Source organism: Zeugodacus cucurbitae, chromosome 6 (genome assembly GCF_028554725.1).
Source record: "Zeugodacus cucurbitae isolate PBARC_wt_2022May chromosome 6, idZeuCucr1.2, whole genome shotgun sequence".
Classification (NCBI taxonomy): Eukaryota; Metazoa; Arthropoda; class Insecta; order Diptera; family Tephritidae; genus Zeugodacus; species Zeugodacus cucurbitae.
The window spans coordinates 57,900,987-57,922,022 of record NC_071671.1 but is presented as its reverse complement, the minus strand read 5'-3'; the positions used below and the strand labels follow the sequence as shown (position 1 = coordinate 57,922,022).

Here is a 21,036-nt window from a genome sequence, read left to right as displayed (position 1 = left end):
TGATATGTGCACCATACTTGTAAAAAACAATCGCTGTTTATACGATTCGTGCTCTTATTCGTACGAATACTAAGCTGACTAACTGACTGAGAGTGTTAGCGGATACGGCACACATACACAGAGAGCGCTGCTAACTTTCAATTACAGGCGCACAGTTAGACACACACACACACATGCATACATGCAACGGTACGTACGTGAGTGCAATGAGTTGTAGCGCTGTTGGCGAAACTCTCAGTTATAAATTTGCTGAGACAACTTGCAGTTATGCCGGCTTAATGAATGGGGCTGACACCAAAAGCCATTGAAAGTATTTATTTTTATGCGCACATCTGTATGTATGTATGTATGTAGTTGAGTGAGGAAAACAAAGTGAAATGTAGGCAAAAGTTGGAAGCAAGAATAATAGTATTATAATATGTAGTAAAGAGCAAATAAAAATCGAAGAAACTATAAAATAAAGAAGTGTGAATGTTGGAAATATGAATTAAACTAAATATGAAATCAAACTATAAAAATAATGGTATGTGCATATGTATGTATGAGTCAAAATAAAAACAAAATAAAAATAATAAATAAAAATAAAAATAATAAAAAAAATAAAAATGAATAAATAAATTAAAAAAAAATACAAAATTAAAAAAAATATATATAAAAAAAATTTTAAAAAAATATATACATATAAAAAAAAATGTAAAAAAAAAATATAAAAAAAATTTAAAAGAAAAAAATATATAAAAAAATTAAAAACAATATAAAAAATACATAAAGTGTAAAAATACAATTTAAATAAAATATATAAACAATTAACAATAATATTTGATTAAAAATAATAATAAATTTAATAATTATATCATAATTAAAATTAATAATAATTTTTTATTATATATAAATATATTTGTATATAAAAACTATTTAATAAATAGAAATCAATTCAGAGAAATTAATAATTTGTAATAAAGAATTAAAAAAAATAATAATTAAAATAATGAAATAATACCACTGTTTACTCCTAGTCCCGCTGAATTCGAATTTGGAGTTGGCATGTTGGAATAATAAATATTTATGCAGGTTGTGTAGATCACTTACGAGTACATTGTAGATTAATCCATAAAAAAATCGAAAAACTCATTGCTGGGTGATGAGACCTCATTGCTCGTTGATGAGAACAAAAGACACAAAATGACAAATGACACAAAAGGTCAAACGTGATACAGTTTATTTCTTAAATTCCAAACTTTTACACTTACAACAATATAAAGGTCCAAAGAGTATTCTTTTATGTTTTCTAACTCGCGAAGATTCTTCTTGCTATATTTTTTTATAATCCCAACAATTTTTATGTACTTTTACGGTTGCTTGAAATTCGCCTTCATGCAAAACACCAAAAAAATTTCAAAATTTTAATATGTAGAAGTTATAAACCACAGTTGTTTGTGTAGCGCTGTAAAAAAGCAAGAAACGGTAATATATATAACGGTAAAATGTAGAAATCATACCAGCTGTCCAATGGCAGGAAGGCAAAAATTATGCATTCAAACAGTTTTTTGCTGTAGAGCTGCTTGGGACAGATAAAGTTACATACATATATACATACATACATATAAGAACACTTAAAAGTTTACAATTTCTCTTTTAGATTTTTATTTCAAATTCACAAATTGTGATTTATTTGTGTATATGATTTATTATTATTATTACTTATTTTATGATTAACAAATTTCGCATATTTATCTTTGTATTATATATTCTTTAATTAAGTTTAGGTAAATTTTATAATTTGTTTGCTAAATTTCTGTACACATTTTCGTAATACGATAGACAGAAATTAAGAAATTAGTACCTGTTTAGCGACACTATAACTATGACGTAGAACTGAAAAAGTTAGCAGGTTGAAAAGTAAGCATTTAAAATAAAGCTTAATGTCTAGGCTTAGTTGCTGGTCTGATAAAGAGTACAAAATATTTTCGAATTTTTTTTTTTTGCATTTTTTTTCTAAATAGCGAAATTAATTATTTATGCTTTTATATTTTTGTTTACAAGTTTTTCTTCTTCTGCTTTGTTGCTAGTAATTTACATGTGTACAACGCGCTTAAGTAAAATACTTATTAACTAAGTTTTATAAGTAAAAACTTTGAAATATGGTACATTTATGCATTTCAATGCTTTTGTAAAATTAAATTTTAATTATTTTGTTTTTTATTATGCAGCTATTTAAGCTGTACGCCACACTGCACCGGGTAGTTAAAAGATATTTTCTTTTATGAAAACGAGAAGTTAAACAGAAACGCATACAATTTATGTTTAAATCTTGATTTCCGCCGCGCATCTGTATTCCTCAAACTTAATTAGTTGAGCTGTTAAATATTTTCGCATAATTTATTTTGACAGTTTCAAATGATGCAATGTGGCAGTTACCATATAATTTATCAACACAGAAGCTGTGTTTCATTTGCTCTAGCAACGGAAGAAAATATAAAGGAAAAGTAGAAAAATAATGCGCGAAAATTAATTACACACAGTTTTAAATTTAAATTTACATGCAATGCAACAAAAAGTTGTGTAATTTATAGATATTGCAATAAAAAAAGTTAAATAATTTAAAAAAAATAAAACTATAAGAAATCCACAAATTGTATGCAGAGTGCAGAGCACAAAGTTATTAATTGTTGCGACAATCCCTTGTTACGGCACATTGTTATTAAAATTACTATAAATTTAACTAATGCAATGACTAATTGCACTTTTGTGAAAATAGAAAAATGGGAAAACTTACAGAAAAATCATTTATTATTATTATTATTATTATTGGTGGCTATTTGGCAAATTGGCGTATTTTCATGTAATAATTTGTAAATATAAAAAATGAATCTGCAACCAAGTATACAAAGAACTTAAGCATTAGAAACTGATAATACGCGTTTAATGTAATTCATTTAAAACATTCGATAAATTAATGCATTTTGTTGTGAAATTAAACTGAAAAAAAAAACAAAAACGAATGTGTAGCACATAAGTTTTCAGCAAATTAAATATTGAATATTGAACATTAGTAGTAAGCAGCAAATATGGTCGACGATTATTGTGCTAAATATATGGTACTAACTAGTGCTACAAGTGTCACCAAAAGAGCTAACAGAAATTCAGCATAAATAAAACTGGTGCAAAGGCTTAATTACACATGTTAGACACTATACAAAAGACATATTACTGCAAACAGTTTCTATGTGTGTGTGTGTGAATTTCTACGTTTCAAATTTTATAGTTAATTGCGTTATTAGGAGGCCAACTAATTCCCGAGCACATGCACATCTTCATCTTCTTGCTCCTTTTCACGTTGGCGCACGGCCACTGCCGTCTCCACCAGCAGGTACAAACATTTGAATTTATCTTTATCGTCGCGTATGACACCTATAGGACAAAAATCCAAAGAAACAAATAAAAATATTTTCAAATTTTATAGTAGAAAAAAAGCACAAACCTTTCACTAAATGACTGCCAGGATGTATGACCTGTACGGTTGATGTAATTGTATTATTATTTGTAACATTTGCGCTATTATTATTACTGTTAGACGCATTTGAAATGCCCGACGTGACAACGGTGGCTTCAGCGCCCACTGTTACGCCCGGTTCGGATTTCAATTCAACTGGCGCTACCAGCGCATTCACATTGGCAGCCGATATCACATTGTTGCCTGTGAAGAAGGGGAGACATTAAAAATATAAAAATTTTTAATTGAAATAAAATTAACAATAACAACTGTACCTGTTGTTGTTGCGCCCGTAACACCTAATGCATGAGATTGCGCTGTCGTCGTATGCGGATGTGAGGCCGTCGTCCAATAGGTGTTATTCGTTGCAGTTGGACTAGAGGTCGTTACTTCCTCGGTACTGAAAACAGTCCCGTAAAAGAAACGTTCAATAGACGAAATAAGTGTACGCATTCATTTTCGGGACAAGAGTGTACACAGCCAAATGAATAACCAAAAATGAGCGAGGGAACGTAGAGGTGGGTGGGAAATTTGTTTTGATGAACAACAACCAAACACACACGTGACGTAGAGTTTAACAATAGGTTGATGTTTTTCCGTGTGATGTGTTACGTTTATAGTTTATATGTGTTTGTTTTTTTTTTTTTTGTTGTGATACAATCATAGTGGCAGTGGTGGTGGTGGTGTTATTGATGTTGGAAAAATTTTGAAAAGTTGCAGGCAGGCAATAGATATGGGTTGTAGACCAAAAAATACGTGTAAAAAACGCAAATTTTCGAAAAACATATTGAGCAAAAAAAAAAAAAGATAGAAAGAAAATTTCAAAGAAGTATAATAGTAAACAAGAAAGTATGAAATCAGAGACAATTAACTACACCTTTTATATTATAAAAAGAAAATAAATACATATTTCTTAATAAATAAATAGTAAAAAAATTAATTTCAAAAACTGTACAACATATTTACAAGTGAGCTACGATAATTTGACTACAGAATTAAGAGATTAAAATCGGTGTAGTTAAATGCTTGTTGTGTTTTGTTTATTCAAACTTACTTCATAACGCTTTGCCAAGCGTCTGAGCTTTCAAATTTGCCTTCCTCCTCACTTTGCGGCTCACACGAATCATATTCGTTGATGCTGTCATCTTCAGATCTGTAAGAGTGTAAAATACAAGACATAATTGAATTTGAAATTTTGGCATTATTTGCTTTACAAATGAACAATTAGCTAATTTGCAACATAAAATTACATGAAATTATAAAAACAAACAATGAATCAACCCCACCTACAGCAACCAAAACAATAAACAAACAATAGCAATTAAGAAAACAATGCATTTGCAACAACAAGCCATTATCGCACTACCTCAACGAATTGAAATGTGAAATATTCGTTTGCGGCATACTATTCTGGATGTGGAAAATTTGATTGAGTGTTTGAGAATAGAAGTATTTCGTATTGTTGGTATACTGAAAATTTGCCGCAGAAGAGTTGCTTGAAGATGGCGGTGAACTTGGGATACCCGCAACAGCAGCAGCAGCAGCCGTATTTGCAGTTTGTATAACGCTTGCGCTAGTATTGTATGCAGGCTGTTGTTGCATTTGTTGTGCAGCAGCAGCAGCATTTGCGGCCGTTTGCCTTTGTTTAGCGGCTTGAATTTTTGCCAAAATTTTCGCTTGAATTTGTGGATGTAAATTTTGAAAGCCTTGCGGATTGGCGGCAATCGCCTGCTGCCACCTATTCACACATGATTGTTAATTGGTCAGTTTCAATTATACGATTGATTGATGGTAGATTTGATTAAAATAAAGGCAATGTTTAGTAATTAATGCATTAATGAGGTTGACAAGTGCAAAATGCATATACATATAATAAATAGCTCAGCAAAAGTGCAACTTTAAATTAAAACATGGAATTTCGTTGGACATACCTATAAATTACACTATCGTCGTATTCCATGTCTGGTTCCACTTTGACCATGTGGCCACCAGGCGTCTGCACGAAATGACCCAACGCCGTTAGTACATTTGCGACGCCATCATGCACCTCATCACCCTCAACCTCCTCCGTCGCGCCAACGATCTGTAGTAAAAAACAAATAAATTCCATTAAATTTTTAATTCATATTTATATTAAAAATACTTACCACTTCGGAGGCTGGACTACCCGTAATAGGATTTGGTACATTACCACTTGCATTAAGGCTATTTGATGAATTTAATGATGAGTTCAGCTTTTTGCCGCGCCTTGAAATTGTGAAGTGTAGCGGATCATTGCCCTCACGACGTATCATTTCGGGCAGTATGCGTCTACGTGCGTTGATAAACCAATTGCAAACCTTTATTTGTACAAAACAAAAGTTAACGTAGTTATTAACAAACACATGACATTTAATAACTCACCTGCAGTACGGTCAAATTAGCTTCTTGTGAGAGTGTAAATTTCTCTGCATCGCTGGGGTATGCATTGTAACGATGTTCATATAGCCAACGCTTCAAAATCTTAACAGACTGTTTTGGTAGGTTGCCACGTCGTTTGCGCATTGAAGAGTTGTCTGCATTGCCATCATTGGATTCCATTAGCATATCCTTGAAATCTTTGACATCATGCATGTCCGACAAATCGTGTTCGGTCAAATCTTCTTCAACAATATTTTCATGATGATGTCCGTCCTCATCATCATCCGCCTCAACAACACCCAAAACGGTGACACCATCATGCTCGATATCTTCTTGGCCATCTTCCTCAACGCTCGATGTAGATTGAAAGCGATCACGCGCTACAAATAAAGATATAAAAAACGGTTTTTATAAGCGATTCTGCAATTGACGTTAATTAGTACCAGTCACTTGATGCCGCTTAGCAGAAAAACTATTGCTGATTCAATGTAGTAACTTCACATAATCAATACTTGAAATTGAGTGTGCAATGTCTATAAATTACAGCCTTTTTATACTTTCGCATGCAAGTGACATTCCCTTGTCAAATTGCTTATTTTGACATGTCGGCATAGCGACGTCAAGTGACTGTCATTCCATACTAAGCATTGGCAAACGCTACTGCCTCACATAAAATAAAGTCTTTAATGTGTACACAATTACTAGAGGCACATAGCGATTTTGCTAGCATAGCCTCAGTGTATATTTATTATTACATACAATAGTATGATTAATATTTACCTTCGTGCGCGATAATCTGTGCTTGTATTTGCGCCTCTTGCGCCATATCCTGTATATCTTGGCGTACTTGTCGGTCTAACGCCAAGTTAACTTCTTCGTGATGCAATGTGTCCGGCGAAAGCATTTTGTACGTTTAGAACTGTGAATGTTTCCTCCTATAACCAGCACGATCGATGCTACAGAATCATTTACATATATTAGCAAGCTTCTTATTAATGCTTGTTGAAACGTGCCAATGCGTAATCTGCAAATGATACAAAATCGAATTCTAAATTGTATATATCCTTTGAAAACTTATGTAAAACGAGTTAAAACATTTACAAGTCGTGTAAAAAATTGCTTCACGTACAATGATATATTTTCTATTTAAATGATTGATTCGAATCAAAAATCAGAGCGCTTTACAAAATTCAAAATTGAAATATTCAATTCTAGAGTCAAAATTAAAATATGCCGCCAAACGTCTGCTTACTATTTGATATTTGATTGTTGAAGTGAGTTTGTCTCTTAAATGTGATTTAAGCGTTTTTCTAAAATCAATGTATTTGAACAAAGTTGCCTTTGGGAACGCAAGTCAGCAGTTGCTTGGATGCATCCAATAGTTTTCCTAGATAGCTCTAGAATTGCCTTTTTCTACAGTAGTTTACCGGCTCCAGTGGCTTTTGACATGCATTTGTATACAAAATCCACAAAACGTCAATTTCTACTGCGATTTTTGACTAATTAAACTTCAAACTTTTTCCCTTCAATAAACTTGAACGCCACGAAAATGAAGCACGCGTTTGACAGTTGCCATATATGTTCTCCATGACGTTTCACACCATACCGATTGAAAGTGTGAATGAAACAGCTATATTCACATTTCCTCAACCTCTTTTTGTGTTATTGGAACGAAAATAGAATTAGCAGAAGAGGAATAAAATTTAAAAGCAAAAGCGATATTTCGTTTCTTTTGTCAAAATGGCGGAAACAAAAGAATTTGTGAGAAAGTGACGTATAGAAAAATGCAATTGGAAGGAAACGTCATTGGAATACCTCGGTTAAAAATGCAATATGTGAGCAAATATCGATGTAAATATAAGCATGTTCTAGCACCCAATGGGGTTGTGTAGTTAAGGTAGTGGGTAGAAATATTCTTCCACCGAAAAATATACCCAACACTTCCATATGATTTAGGCACGCTTTAGTTTATAAATAATTATATTCAGTTAAGATACGCAATTTCCATTTATGCACAATATACATATACAGAAAATAGGTCAGAAGTGCGGTATACATTAATCAAACTTCTGCGCAAGATGGGCGAGACGTTATAATATCTACAATACAAAATACGGTATTCCAATAATTGTATGATATTGTCCAAAAGCTTTATACTTTCTTGATTTAATTTCTTTAGCGCTTGTGTGGTTCCATAGGATAAGTTGACATCACCAATATCTATATTCCATACCTCTCAAATGTCGTTGAATGTCAAATAGAAGCAGTAGACACAGCGAAATACCGATAATTTTTCACAAAGCAGAAAAAATGAAGTTTTGTCCGTCAACTAGTCAAAAATGTCAATTTGACATTTTCAACGCACAAATTTTGTTATTGTGTACACACAAAACAACGATTTTAGGTCTTCAATTTTACAGATCACTTTTCAATTTGATATCTATTTTCGATTTATATGTTCGCGAAATTTTCACAATTTCCCACCGATTGCGTTAACCATACAACAAACGTTTCCATTCAATACCTAAAATGCTATCAAATAGTAGACGAAACGAACATCTAGCTAGAGCCGATTTGACAGCCGAAGCAGCGAACGAAGGCAGAATTCACTTCGCTTTTGCGCCTTTACAATTCCGTTTTGGTAACGAATTCGTAGCTAAAGAATTGAGAAAGATGTAGGTGCAATTATCCATTTGTTTTGCTATGCATTTTCTAAAGGTTGTGGAAATTACATTTCCTTCAATTTTACTCATATTTTATTTATTTTGCATAAATTGAGTTAGCTTTTCTTGTAAAGAATTATAAAGCAAATTATTCCATTGATAAATAATAAATTCATTCCGATGAAATTTAAGCGCCAATTGGAGTTTAATTCAACACTATTGCAACCCTGGATATCAAATTAACCCCTTATATTTTGTGTAGGTCGTGTAAGTGACTTGTTTATTTACTCCATATGAAATATGTTTTAAACAAAAAGTTGTATTTATCTATATCAGATCTACAAAGATGAGCTTTTCATCAAAGGTACTGGCCAACATAAAACACCCAAATGATTCAGACGAGGATGCAAACAATCAGTCGTGCGATGCATTACTTAAAGTATTGAAATCTATTCCCGAAAATATAACAGAATTTGATACAGTAATGGATGTAAATCCAAGGTGTGAAAGTTTCAAGGAGGAGTCCGAGACCTGCATCGATCCTTTATTTAATAATGTCGAAATTACTTCACAAAATAACTACACATATACATATCAGGATACTGAAATTCTAAATACCGATGAAAGTGATGATAATGAAAACAATGCAACAAGTCATCTTAACAAGCGAAAACGTGGACAAGTTGAGTTAAAAGGTCGCAATGGTTTTTTATGGAGCACGACAAGAACGAATAAATTTGACAATAAAAGTTTTCAATCTGCATTACAATTGCTACAACCTAAAGGTAAAGGGCCCGCCCATACAATAAGCAGTATACTAGAAATGTGGAGTTTACTCGTTGATGAACAGATTATTACTCAAATTGTACACCACACCAACTTAGAAATAAAGCAAAGAAAAGTCAAATCGCCACATCAACGATTAATCGATGCGGTTGAGTTCCGCGCTTGGATAGGTCTCAATTACCTTTGTGGCATATTTCGTAATGCTACACATAATGGACCACTGGATGAGTTATGGTCACTGGAATTGGGGAATGCTGTTTTCAGAGCTACAATGTCACTAAAAAGATTTAAGTTTATATACGAATGCTTGAGGTTTGGTGAAAATGATATGAAAGCAAAGAAAAATAATACACAGCCAATAATGGATATATGGAATAAGTTTTTAGTAAATTCTCGTTCATATTATGCACCAAGTGGTAATTGTACCGTTGACGAAGTGAGCATTAATTTAACAAATTCAAAAGATGAATCGCAATTATTAATGCTATGTGATGCAAAGACACTTTATATGTGCAATGCGATGTTTAACCCTAAAGGTGGTTTTAGAGAACGGGATGTGCTACGACTAATATCCGACATAACAGGAAGCAGACGAAATATAGTACTTCCTCCAAAATTCACTACTATAGAACTTACGAATAAACTGATGGAATTGGATATGTCTGTGTTAGGAGTATTCCCAAATAATGCTTCAGAGCTGCCAGCAGATTCTGCATTTAACAATACTTGGCGTAGGTTATACTCTGATCCCATCACGTTAATAATAAGTCAAAGTGATACAGAAATATTTTTGGCTAGTGGCATACCAAAAACAATAAAAATTGAACGTTTGTACAGCTTAAGCTGTGATGCTTGCAAGGCTTACAACAAAGCAAGATGTATGTACTCCACAGGAAATGCTATACCACAGAATGATGTGCATATACAGCCAAATTTTTTTCAAAACATACTAGACTATGCGTTGCTAAATTCATGGATTCTTTTTGTGCTTTCAACGAATGGTGATAACAGCATAAAACAACGAGACTTTCAACGTCATCTTGGTCTATACCTAACACAGCAACAACTTAAACGTCAACTTAATTCTAATCGTCTAACATTGCCGCAAAAAGTGCAAATTTCCGAAGTGCTGGGTGAACCCACTGAAGAACTATTTGCCAGCGTCACAGCCGAGGCACATAAAGATACAAACTTTGTCTACTTACCAACGGACAAAATGAAGATACCGGACGGCATTAAACTATTTCCGAAAAACTTGAAAACCCGTCTATGTTGTCGAATGTGTCCGAGTAAAAATTCAAGAAAAACAAAAACGCGGTGCCAACAGTGCTTGCGTCCGCTTTGCCAAAAACATTTTATACAGCGGTGCCGCGATTGTACAGGTGTCCCGGAAATGGAGACAGATACAACTGCAGATCTAGACAAATCAGAGACAGTCATAAGTGATAGCGATAATGAGGGACATCGGAATGATAGCGACCCTTAATATATAGTAGTTGTATTATTATTTTTGATAAATACATTTATAATTCCTTAAATCCTAATATGGATAGAAAAATATATGTAATAAAATGTTAAAACGAAAAATACATACATACATTCTTATTCTCGTCTCGTATTAGCCTCAAATAAATGTTTAAATTATAAATATATGTTTCCCGGTTACGGCGTCACCTTACAAAATCAGTAAACTTAAATTTAAAATGGTTTCCTGCAATGTAAAACGCGCACTTTATGCCGGTTTGGACCATAATACGGAAACGGAATGAAAAGAGGGAAATGAAATCAGCAGTAAGTCGATAACAACGATTTTTCCCGAGCCACACAACAGCTGATTGTTATCGACAATCCCCAAGCGGCATTAAGCATTTATTTAGATTTAACTTGGATTTTACTATATAAGTAAGTCAAGTAATTTGAACAAGGAAAACGTAGTTATTCAAGTGAGAAAGAGCGGCAGTGTAAAGTGTATACATATAAGTGTAATCCACAAGTAGTAATTCATTAAAAATAAAACACGTTTGATTAAATGAGACTATGCTAATTGCTGCTTAACCCTTTTCTCTACTTGTAGCCTTTTGGTAGCAGAGATATAATATAATGTAAATGATGAGTAATTCCGACGAATATCCTACTAAGCTCACTAATACCGAGGAGGAAGTTGATAAACTATCATTACAAATTTTTAAAGTAGAGTCAGAATATGCAGAACATTGCGATTCCATTTCACAAGATGAAGTGAAGCCGTCCTTTAGTGAAAAAGAACTCGAAGACGATTGTGTTGACCCGCTTAATGATAATGAGGAAGAGCTTTTAACATCGCACTTTCAAGGTGAATACGAAGATGACGACTTTTTGAAAGAGAGTAGTAACGATGAATCATCTGAGCTAACAGAAATGCCATGTCGTAGTAAAAGGGCAAAGGTTTGTAGGGAATTTAAAGCGCCCAGCGGACGTGTCTGGAGTGTAAATAAAGCAATATGTAAACGCGCAAGCACAACTAATTCCAATATACAACTACAACCAACTGGAAAGGGGCCAGCCAGAAAAGCTAAAAATTCGCTCGAAACTTGGTTATTATTAATGGATAACGGCATTTTAACCACTATTCTTACATGTACTAACGAAGAAATACGAAATCATAAAGGAAAGTCCGCATTTGAAAAACCCACTGATATTATAGAACTACGCGCTTGGATTGGTTTAAATTATCTTTGTGGAATTTTTCGTAATACTGCGAAACCGGGTCCTTTAAGTGAACTATGGACATTTGAGTTGGGAAATTCAATATTTCGAGCCACTATGACGTGGAAACGTTTTGAATTTTTAACCAAATGTTTGAGATTCAGTTCAATGAGTTCGGGAAAGCGAAAGTTTAAAAACTCCATTCATATTGAAGAGATATGGCAAAAATTTCTGACAAACTGCCGATCTTATTATGCACCAAGTGGCAATTGCGTAGTACACGAAAAAACAATTCAATTGTACCCTGATATAAACAGCTCGCATCTTACACTATTATGCGATTCTAAATCGCTGTATGTTTGTAATGGATTAATAACACAACAAACAACAAATACTAGGGAAACACACGAACAGAGCATTCTTCAATTAGTAGTGGATATTAAGGGGAGTAATCGCAATGTTACCTTGCCCGAGAATTATACAAGCGCGGAAATTGTATCGAAGCTATTGGAAAGAAGTTTGACAGTGGTTGGCTCATTGCCAAAAGAATCCGAAGAAATTCCTAAAACACTTTTAGTAAAAGAGAGTGCACAAAAACTGTATTCAGACATCGGTTGTATAAAACGTCTTGCCGGAGAAGATGCAATTTTTATGCTCTCTTGTGGTCTAGCTGGAAATGTGGCCATAGAACGCCTCTTTGAACTTAATAAGTTTTCTTGTAAACACTTTGAAGAAGCAATCGATACATTCAGTACTATTTATGCTTTGCCTGATATGCCTCAAAACATATCTTTATTAATATTTCATAACATTATGAACTTTGCTGCTTTAAACGCCTGGATACTCTTACGACTATCCGCGTCTTGTGACGAAAGCTCACCAACTCAACGTGAATTTCAACGCGATCTGGGGCTTTATCTAACGCAAATGCAGTTAAAAAGACAACTGGAAAATAAAAACAAACTTACGCTAACACAAAAACTACAAATTTGCGAGATACTGGGAGAATCCAACGAAAAACTGTTACTAAAAGCTTGTGAGGAAGCCAAAAAGAATTCATGTGAAGGATTTGTGCCATTGGAGAAAATAAAGTTACCCGAGGGTTTAGTGCTGATGTCCAAGACGATGGAGCGACGACAACGCTGCGCCATATGTTCGATATATCACACGCGTACGCGCTGTCAGCAGTGTTTAAGGGCGCTATGCTACCGGCATTTGATAACACGTTGTAATGATTGTATGGGAATTACTAATCTACCCGAATCTTAGCAAAAGATCTTAATGTAACTGTATTTATCAACATCGTAAAATGAAATAGATTAATACAAAGCGAAATATAAATAAATAATACTAATTAATATTGAACTATTTATTGCTTTATTTAGAACTTTGAATAGTGAACCATTAAATCTAGGTGCAAGTTTACGAAAGGTGTAAAGAGAATCATTGCTCTATTTAACAACAAATATTGAATATGTTTCGCTTACTTTAAAAAGTTTCACACGGTGATAAACAAATGTATCACCTGTAGGTATATTGTTTTCGTGATTTCAAAATTTATACTGAAACTCTTTAATTGGTTTTGATTGATGACCACCGACATTGCGCGCCGCAGTGGTTGCCGGCTGATTGAGGAACAAACTTAAAAACTGTTCATTTTGTACTTCGCTTAGTGGCATTCCGAGCTCACTGCAGGATTTGATGATCTCGGCACAGGCTCTTAAATCACTACGCAAATCTGTAAAATTAGAAGGAGTTGAATACAAAGTTTTTCCAAACATGAAAGAATATTACTCACATTGGTGATTAAACAATTGTCCGAGACAATTTGCGCACGCTTCGCGTTGCTCATTTTGCAAAAACGCTTCAATTAGTCGATGCACAGCATCCACATTATTAGCACGTAGAAATGATGAACAAAGAGAGCTTGAACTGTAAACGAAAATTAATGTTGTCATTAACAAAAGAAAAACACACTAACATACCGTCTGGCCACAAGTTGTTGCAATTCCTTATAATGTTCGTAAAGGTCCGCTGCGGATTTCTGATCACAAAACCATTCACTAGCAAAGCACTGTTTCCACACACAGGCCACCACGAAAATATCTTTTTGTTCTTTATAGATTGAGCGTGCCACTTGCAACAACGACACTAAGACAGCATCGCTCTTTTGCACTAATGTCTCCTCAATAATCGTACGAAATACATTACGTGCCATTCTTCTGCCCTCATCCGTTTCCATACAATCGCCATAGCCACGATGTAATGTCATTAAAGCGATATCTGCACTTCCACTTCGCCAGAGTGCCATCGCTTTGAACGGTGCGAAGTTGGCGTATGTTTTAACAAGTGGATGTTTATGTATTTTACACAAATCTGCCAATGAGTCAATCTGTTGCAAACGACACAACTGCATGAGGTATTTGAGGCAAGCCAATAGTACTTCATTGGATGGTAGCTGCTTATGACGTAAGCATTGCCTTATAAGGTATAGGAAATCTGGTTTATTTTTTATTTCCACCGTAGATAATAATAAATTGTCCAGTTGCGCTTGAGACAACGAACGTATGTCCAGCCCCAATTGTGGTGAACGTATAGCCTGCAGATCGCTAACAACACCTTTAGAGAGAATGTTTACATTCTGACCGAAACTTGTGGATACCATATCGCTACCATCACTAAAGTTGTGTGCACTCAACTCACTTTTGTTGGTTTTCTTAATAAGTGTGTCTCTTAGTTCATCCCATTTCTTTGAATTACGATTAACTAGTTCATTCGTTAAACAATCGATGCTGTCCAATTGTGTGGACTTACGTTGTATTCTATGATCTTGAGTAGTACCTGCATGCAAAGACGGCCAGATAAAGGATATGCAGTTTTGTAAACGTTGTAAAGCTTTCGGTGAACCGGGTGAGGTACGACGCGTCAACATGGCCATGATGAAAACTATACGCCACACCTATACACCGCACCGAGTTTATTTCAATTATTTAAAGAAAACTTTTACTTCATTTTCAACTATTATTCAATACACACTTTCTCACGCCTATCGCGCTGATTGGAAAAAAGACCAGAAAAACGCGTAATAACAATCGATTTGTTTTGGTCAAAGAAATCAGGTGTTTGTCAAAGTGAAACACAGAGCTGCCAAATATGAGTTATTACAAATGACAAGTTAAGAAAAAATAGAAAGAGATTACAATTATAACGAATGGGTTTCATAACTACTGTTTAATGACCATATAGAAGAACTATATAGTTCCGCCAACTACTACATTCAATCAACTATATTCATATTCATATAAAATCTGGATAGTATGCATATTCGGTTTATATTTTTTTTTAAATAATTGAAATATCCGTATTTACGAAGCTAACGGATCTTCGTAAAATTCAACAGCAACGACTGTATACAGACACACTATATATTTTTATTATTTAAAGCCCAATCATACATACATACTGACGCATTTTGATAAATATAAACCAAAATTTAAACTTTGTGTATAAACATTGATGAATAGAAGACATATGTACATTGTACATACATATATATGTAAGTGAAAAATAACGTACATATGTATATACATATACAAATATATTCCTCAATTTCGTTTATAAATGAACCCGGCTTAGGTGTTATTGTTATCAATCATGAATTTAAATTTGCGCCGTCTCACGTAGTTGAACCTAACATTTCGATTTAAAAAAAGAAATGTTAATAAATTATTAATAGCTTAAAGAATAATGACAATTATACCCATTTATATATGTACATATACACATAAATATGTGTTTATACATATGTACATAGATATAAATGAAAATAAATCATTGTTTATATATATTTTTGGAAATAAATGTAGAATTATATATATAGCAAAGTATTCAAATAAAATTATTAATTATAATTTGAGTAGATTAGCGGAAACGACAGATTAATATTCCAAAAATACTATTTGCTATAAAATATTTATACAGATAATAGGATACTCATCCCTTTTTAGTGATAAAAAATTAATGAACCTAAAACCTGTCAAACACGTTTAAAACATTATTTTTCACTATCTCTTACTACAATTATTAACGTCGAAAGGATTTAATCAGTTCCATAGAACTGATACTTATATATAAGGTTTTACAATAAGTTGGTCTGCGGAATCAATTGTTTTGAAAGTCGGTGACCAAGATTTCTTTCCAAGATTTCTGAACTACATATTTTTTTCTAGAGATTAATCAAAGTTTTTTTGTATATTTTTTATACACAATTTAAGGCCAAAATTATAGCAAAAAGCCCTTTGGCAAAACATTGTTGTCACGAGATGTACGGGTCACCGCAAAACGCCTTTTTTTGGGAAAGGTTCCTGGAGATCTGCAGCTTCAAAAACTGTTATTTTTATTAATAAGAAATTATTCAAAACTCCTCAAAGTTACCATAATACGAATACAAATTTTTAGAACAATAAATTTACACATTTTCTCAGGAAAAATGTTTGAAAAACCTCATTTTTAGGACTCTTAACTAGATATAACCCCTTAAACCTTAAGCTTGTCCTAATATGAGTTTGTGGACACAACCGGGAGTGAGCTTGTAGTTGAATTACTTCGAGCTTCAGCGACTGCAGCAAATGAGATGCCAGATCATGAATAAGGAGTTCCGTAAGAATGCAAAAGAAGAAGTGACAGGCACTGGAAGCAGACTTCAGGAATTTGAAATTCTAAAATTTCTGAGAAAATTCTGATTCCTACCGAACTTAAGGTTTACTTAAATTTGCTGTAAAAAATATGCATTCTTTATCGTTATGTAATAATTATACGGATTGCTTTTGACTTGTTTAGTAATCAATAAAAGTACCGTAAATATATTTTAACTGTTTTTATTTTTTTATTCAATACTTTTAAAGCGTCAACCAATTTAGTGCGAATTTAAACCAACGTTTTAATAATGACCGCCATGACCATGGCCACCATAACCCCCTGAGCCACCGTAGCTACCACCATGACCGCCTCCTACGCCACCAAAATCACCATGACTACCACCACCATGACCGCCACCACCATAGCCACCATGACCACCACTACCGAAACCACCATGACCGCCCCCGACGCCACCATGACCACCACTGCCAAAACCACCGTGACCACCTCCAACGCCGCCGTGACCGCCATCACCGTAACCACCATGACCGCCTCCAACACCACCATGTCCGCCTCCTACACCACCGTGGCCGCCACCATAACCCCCATCACCGTAACCACCATGACTGCCACCACTGTGACCGCCTCCTACGCCACCGAAACCACCATGACCACCACTACCATGACCGCCATCATGACCACCACCACCATAACCGCCGCCATAACCATTTGGATGCGCCATTGTCAAGGCGACACAAACAGCGAGGATTATCTAAAAACAAAAACACCAGTATAACGGTAAATAATTTATACATCTCTAATTTGGCATGTGTTTATTACCATTATTTTTGCCATTCTTAAATCGGCAATTATTAGCACTTCTTTAATTGTTAAATCTTTGAATGAAACTAAATAAATTTCAAGAACTCTTGATGCTTTTATACTCGTGTGTATGATGAACCGGTGCGATGATGAGCTAACTGATAGGAAACAAGTTTGGTGGGTTATCAGCGAAATGTGAAATAAAAACATAACAAATGACGAAATTTCACATTTAAATTTGTTGCTTTTATTTATTTTATTTTTATTCTAGTGCTTTGTTTATTATTATTATTTTTTTTTTTTTGGTTTTTTGAGGAAAAATAATTGTTTGTACTTTTTATACCCAATGCACGTATTTACATAAATAATTTAAACAATTGTTGAAAATCTGTGCGCTAATCCAAAAATAAATAAGGTGTTTTGAGACCCGCAAACCTGATAATATTGGACAAAAAATATCAATGATAGAAATGGAAAAATATAAAAACATTTCTTCTCCACTTATAGTCGACTTTATGTATATTGGTCGAATTTCTGCCAGACCTTTTCGTTCCCCTAAAATACCAACTAGCAGATTTCATAATGTTCTTAAGATAATTATACCGTTATAAAAAAATATGCAGCCACCAATTGAACAAAGTCATTAAACCGTAATGCAAAATTAACTATTTGGTAAAAAATAATAATATTTGGGTCTATTAGATTCAATTATATTATCTGCATATTACAAAAACAAAAATAATAATATTAAACACGTTGTTTTTTGAAAAAAAAGCAAAATAAATAGAAAAAAATTATATTTTGTTTATAGTGATAACGCTACACTGTGTTTGCTGTAATTGTTGTTTGTGATGATTTTGTTGCCGAAAATGAAGCGTAAATGTCCGTCAATGATAATGATTAAGTATATTATTTTGGTGTAGGTTTGACCTTCGACTTGTAAACCCCTTAAAAAAAACTTAATATTAATAAATATGTCTGTGTTTAGGGTATAATATTAGCAAACAATAATAAATTTTATTGTTTCTACAAAAACAAAAGAAGGAAAAAACACAAACCTAGCCTAGCACCAATCAAAACCAATTTCTTATAGCAACAATATTATTAAAAAGCGTTAACCCAAAATGTTTAATGATACCAATAATAAAGAAAACCGGAGTTAATATGAGTTTTTGCTTACGAGTATAGAAAACAATCGGAGAGTCGCTTTGAAGAGAAACTTCCTTGTATCATTATTTTAAGTAAAGCAATCTCATGCGTATAAAAAACTTTAGCAGAGGAGAGACCCAACGTATAAATAAGTATTTATCCACATTATAGACTTTAAGCGGAAGTCTGCGTTACGTTCCGTTAAAATCTCTAAGTCCTTCCTAAGAGCTCCGAAAACCTTGGCCTTCTGTATTTTTTTTATGCTCCCTATAAAAATTATCAGAATGTCGAGATGAGTTGATTTCTGGATGTCAGGCTGTAAATCCTTTTCCGAATTAGATTAAGAACATACTTTTCAGCCATATCTAAGATGATCCATCCTTTTTGGCTGACTTGAATATCCCCAGATATTATTTATAGGATTTGTTTCTTTCAATACAATGTGAATTGATGGTTGGATCAAAAATGGATGAAATTGGTATTCCCTGACTCTTTAAATATAATATGATAACTTCTAGATAACTTTATTGAGAGCATATAGATCGGTTTGTCCGGGAGATAACTCAATACAGTTATATGACAATGATATCCTTAGTATAACTATATTTTTCGGTAAAATTTGATCAAATTGGTACTATTTGCTAGAACTTCACTTAATTACTTTCAATTTAAACTTTTTTTTTTTTATTATTTCAAGTTTTAAGTATAGTGAAAATATATTTGTAATATATATAAGTATAATAACCATTAAACGATGCCTTTTAATACTGTTGAGTCTGCAGTTATTTAGCCAAACATAGTATCAACCCCACACTGGAAAGATGGGACGACGATAGTAACCACCACCGTAACCGCCATATCCGCCATAACCACCATAGCCATGATAGCCGCCATAACCCCAACGTCCGCCGTAACCATAGCCGCCATAACCTAAACCTTGTCCGTACAGACCGCCACCACCAATCACACCTGGATAGTAACCGAAACCAAAGGTTTCCGAGCCCTTCAAATCAGCATCGGCATCAGCGGACGCAACAGCAACTGCACCGGCGTTATTGCCAATGGATTGCTAATTTAATTTAAAAATTTATTTATAGAAATTAGTAATGTTCCAAAATTATTCGTATAGAATCAAAATATACCGCATCGGCGCTAGCTAGCGCTGTAGCCTTGGCAGCTTGAGGATAACCTCTAACGCTTTTATATTGACCAATAAGCAACAGGATGCCAAAAATTAAAAGGTTCTGATTTGAAAAAAATTAAAGATTGTTAGACATCTTTTTATATTTGTTACATTTAAGTGTTCGTTTACCTTTCCAGTGTTAATCCCCATATTTTTGTTGCAAAAATATCTTTGTAAGTATGTTTACACTATTAATTACCACTAAATTCGCAAATTGATTAACACCTCTCAAACGTTGAACTTTGTCGGGCAGTAGCGTTCAAAATTCGCTAAAAGGTGACTTGTTTACAACTAAATTGCAATCGGAACTAATCTGGCTGCACAAATTGACGCATCTTATATAGCGAAATTGGCGAAGCGCAATCGCCATGCATGAGGATCAGAAATCAAAATCGCATGGAAAGCTGGCTTTTAGATTTTCTGGTATTTTATTTTCCAGTTGATTGCATATAAGGTAAATCTGTATTTATGTTTATTACAAATGTGTTAAATGTGCCTGGGCGTATCTAAATACATACATGTGACCACTTGTAACACATTGGGGGATTTTTGTAGGCAACAAGCATTTTCTGATCGAAGAAAAAGGCATCAGAAAACTATTCAAGACATTTAATGATTCTTGCAGCGATGATCTTCAGACTTCATATCAATGGACTGCAAAAGCTATTAAAGCTGCGATGCCAGTAACTGCGCTTACTTATAGAACAAGAGTAGAAGACAAGGTTGCTGTGCTCCATATACACACATTTTAGTCGAACTTATATGTACATTCATATCACTACATAAAATACGAGTATATGTATGTAAAACATGTCAACATTAAATTATAGGTCCTTATAATGCAAACAATGTTCTTACAACAGTCACTTCCTGAATATTGGAACACATCAGATTTACAATCCCCCAACCGATATTTTAAGACAGATGGTATACAATTTCTAGATAGATTATCCAGAATACTGCGATTTAGAGATTGATTCATAGTTGTAGGATCTGATCTTGATGCATTACTTACATATATCTATCGCAAAACTGATAAAGAATCCGTCAAAAAAAAGTGTTTAGAATCAAATATTCTGAAGATTCTGTGTTAAAGTAGTTGTATATACAACATACAACAAGTAGTTGTATTGCAACAGCGCTTCAATTTAAGCTGGCCACTGAGGATCACATTTGGATTTGACTATTCATATTTCATTCTGTTGATGACGGTACAA

General features: G+C 33.8%; 4 protein-coding genes across 16 annotated transcripts; 1 reads left to right on the top strand and 3 right to left on the bottom strand.

The window, feature by feature from the left end:
* Positions 1-1,667: 1,667 nt before the first annotated feature.
* On the bottom strand, positions 1,668-8,267 carry LOC105217169 (homeobox protein Mohawk). 7 transcript variants are annotated; one of them, XM_029043422.2, is made up of 10 exons: positions 8,127-8,267; positions 6,674-6,917; positions 5,897-6,273; positions 5,641-5,832; positions 5,425-5,576; positions 4,860-5,231; positions 4,548-4,646; positions 3,769-3,905; positions 3,482-3,697; positions 1,668-3,411 (listed from the first exon to the last, which is right to left on the bottom strand). In XM_029043422.2, exons 2-10 carry the CDS (start codon positions 6,795-6,797, stop codon positions 3,290-3,292), a joined length of 1,791 nt encoding a protein of 596 aa, XP_028899255.2. In that variant the 5' UTR covers positions 6,798-6,917; positions 8,127-8,267; the 3' UTR covers positions 1,668-3,289. The 7 variants fall into 7 exon arrangements, with proteins under 7 accessions (XP_028899255.2, XP_028899257.2, XP_028899254.2 ...); XM_029043424.2 differs by lacking the exon at positions 8,127-8,267 and adding an exon at positions 7,321-7,459; XM_029043421.2 differs by lacking the exon at positions 8,127-8,267 and adding an exon at positions 7,146-7,409.
* LOC105217171 (uncharacterized) lies at positions 7,544-13,595 on the top strand. Of its 6 annotated transcripts, none has more exons than XM_054232810.1 (3): positions 7,584-7,728; positions 8,749-8,823; positions 8,893-10,931. In XM_054232810.1, exon 3 carries the CDS (start codon positions 8,903-8,905, stop codon positions 10,826-10,828), a length of 1,926 nt encoding a protein of 641 aa, XP_054088785.1. In that variant the 5' UTR covers positions 7,584-7,728; positions 8,749-8,823; positions 8,893-8,902; the 3' UTR covers positions 10,829-10,931. The 6 variants fall into 6 exon arrangements, with proteins under 6 accessions (XP_011190355.2, XP_054088785.1, XP_054088786.1 ...); XM_011192048.3 differs by lacking the exon at positions 7,584-7,728 and adding an exon at positions 8,436-8,568; XM_011192053.3 differs by lacking the exons at positions 8,749-8,823; positions 8,893-10,931 and adding an exon at positions 11,417-13,595 and having other exon boundaries at positions 7,544-7,728.
* Positions 13,382-15,147, bottom strand: LOC105217168 (uncharacterized). Its single transcript, XM_011192046.3, has 3 exons — positions 14,013-15,147; positions 13,826-13,959; positions 13,382-13,765 (listed from the first exon to the last, which is right to left on the bottom strand). The coding sequence occupies exons 1-3, from the start codon at positions 14,963-14,965 to the stop codon at positions 13,578-13,580; spliced, it is 1,275 nt and encodes a 424-aa protein (XP_011190348.1). The 5' UTR covers positions 14,966-15,147; the 3' UTR covers positions 13,382-13,577.
* A 1,741-nt stretch (positions 15,148-16,888) lies between these two features.
* On the bottom strand, positions 16,889-20,143 carry LOC105217166 (holotricin-3). Of its 2 annotated transcripts, XR_008471666.1 has the most exons (4): positions 19,949-20,143; positions 19,779-19,880; positions 17,506-19,705; positions 17,295-17,437 (listed from the first exon to the last, which is right to left on the bottom strand). XR_008471666.1 is itself a non-coding variant. In XM_011192044.3 (2 exons), the coding sequence occupies exons 1-2, from the start codon at positions 17,518-17,520 to the stop codon at positions 16,967-16,969; spliced, it is 486 nt and encodes a 161-aa protein (XP_011190346.2). In that variant the 5' UTR covers positions 17,521-17,658; the 3' UTR covers positions 16,889-16,966. The 2 variants fall into 2 exon arrangements, 1 of the variants encoding a protein (XP_011190346.2); XM_011192044.3 differs by lacking the exons at positions 19,779-19,880; positions 19,949-20,143 and having other exon boundaries at positions 16,889-17,437; positions 17,506-17,658.
* Positions 20,144-21,036: the final 893 nt, after the last annotated feature.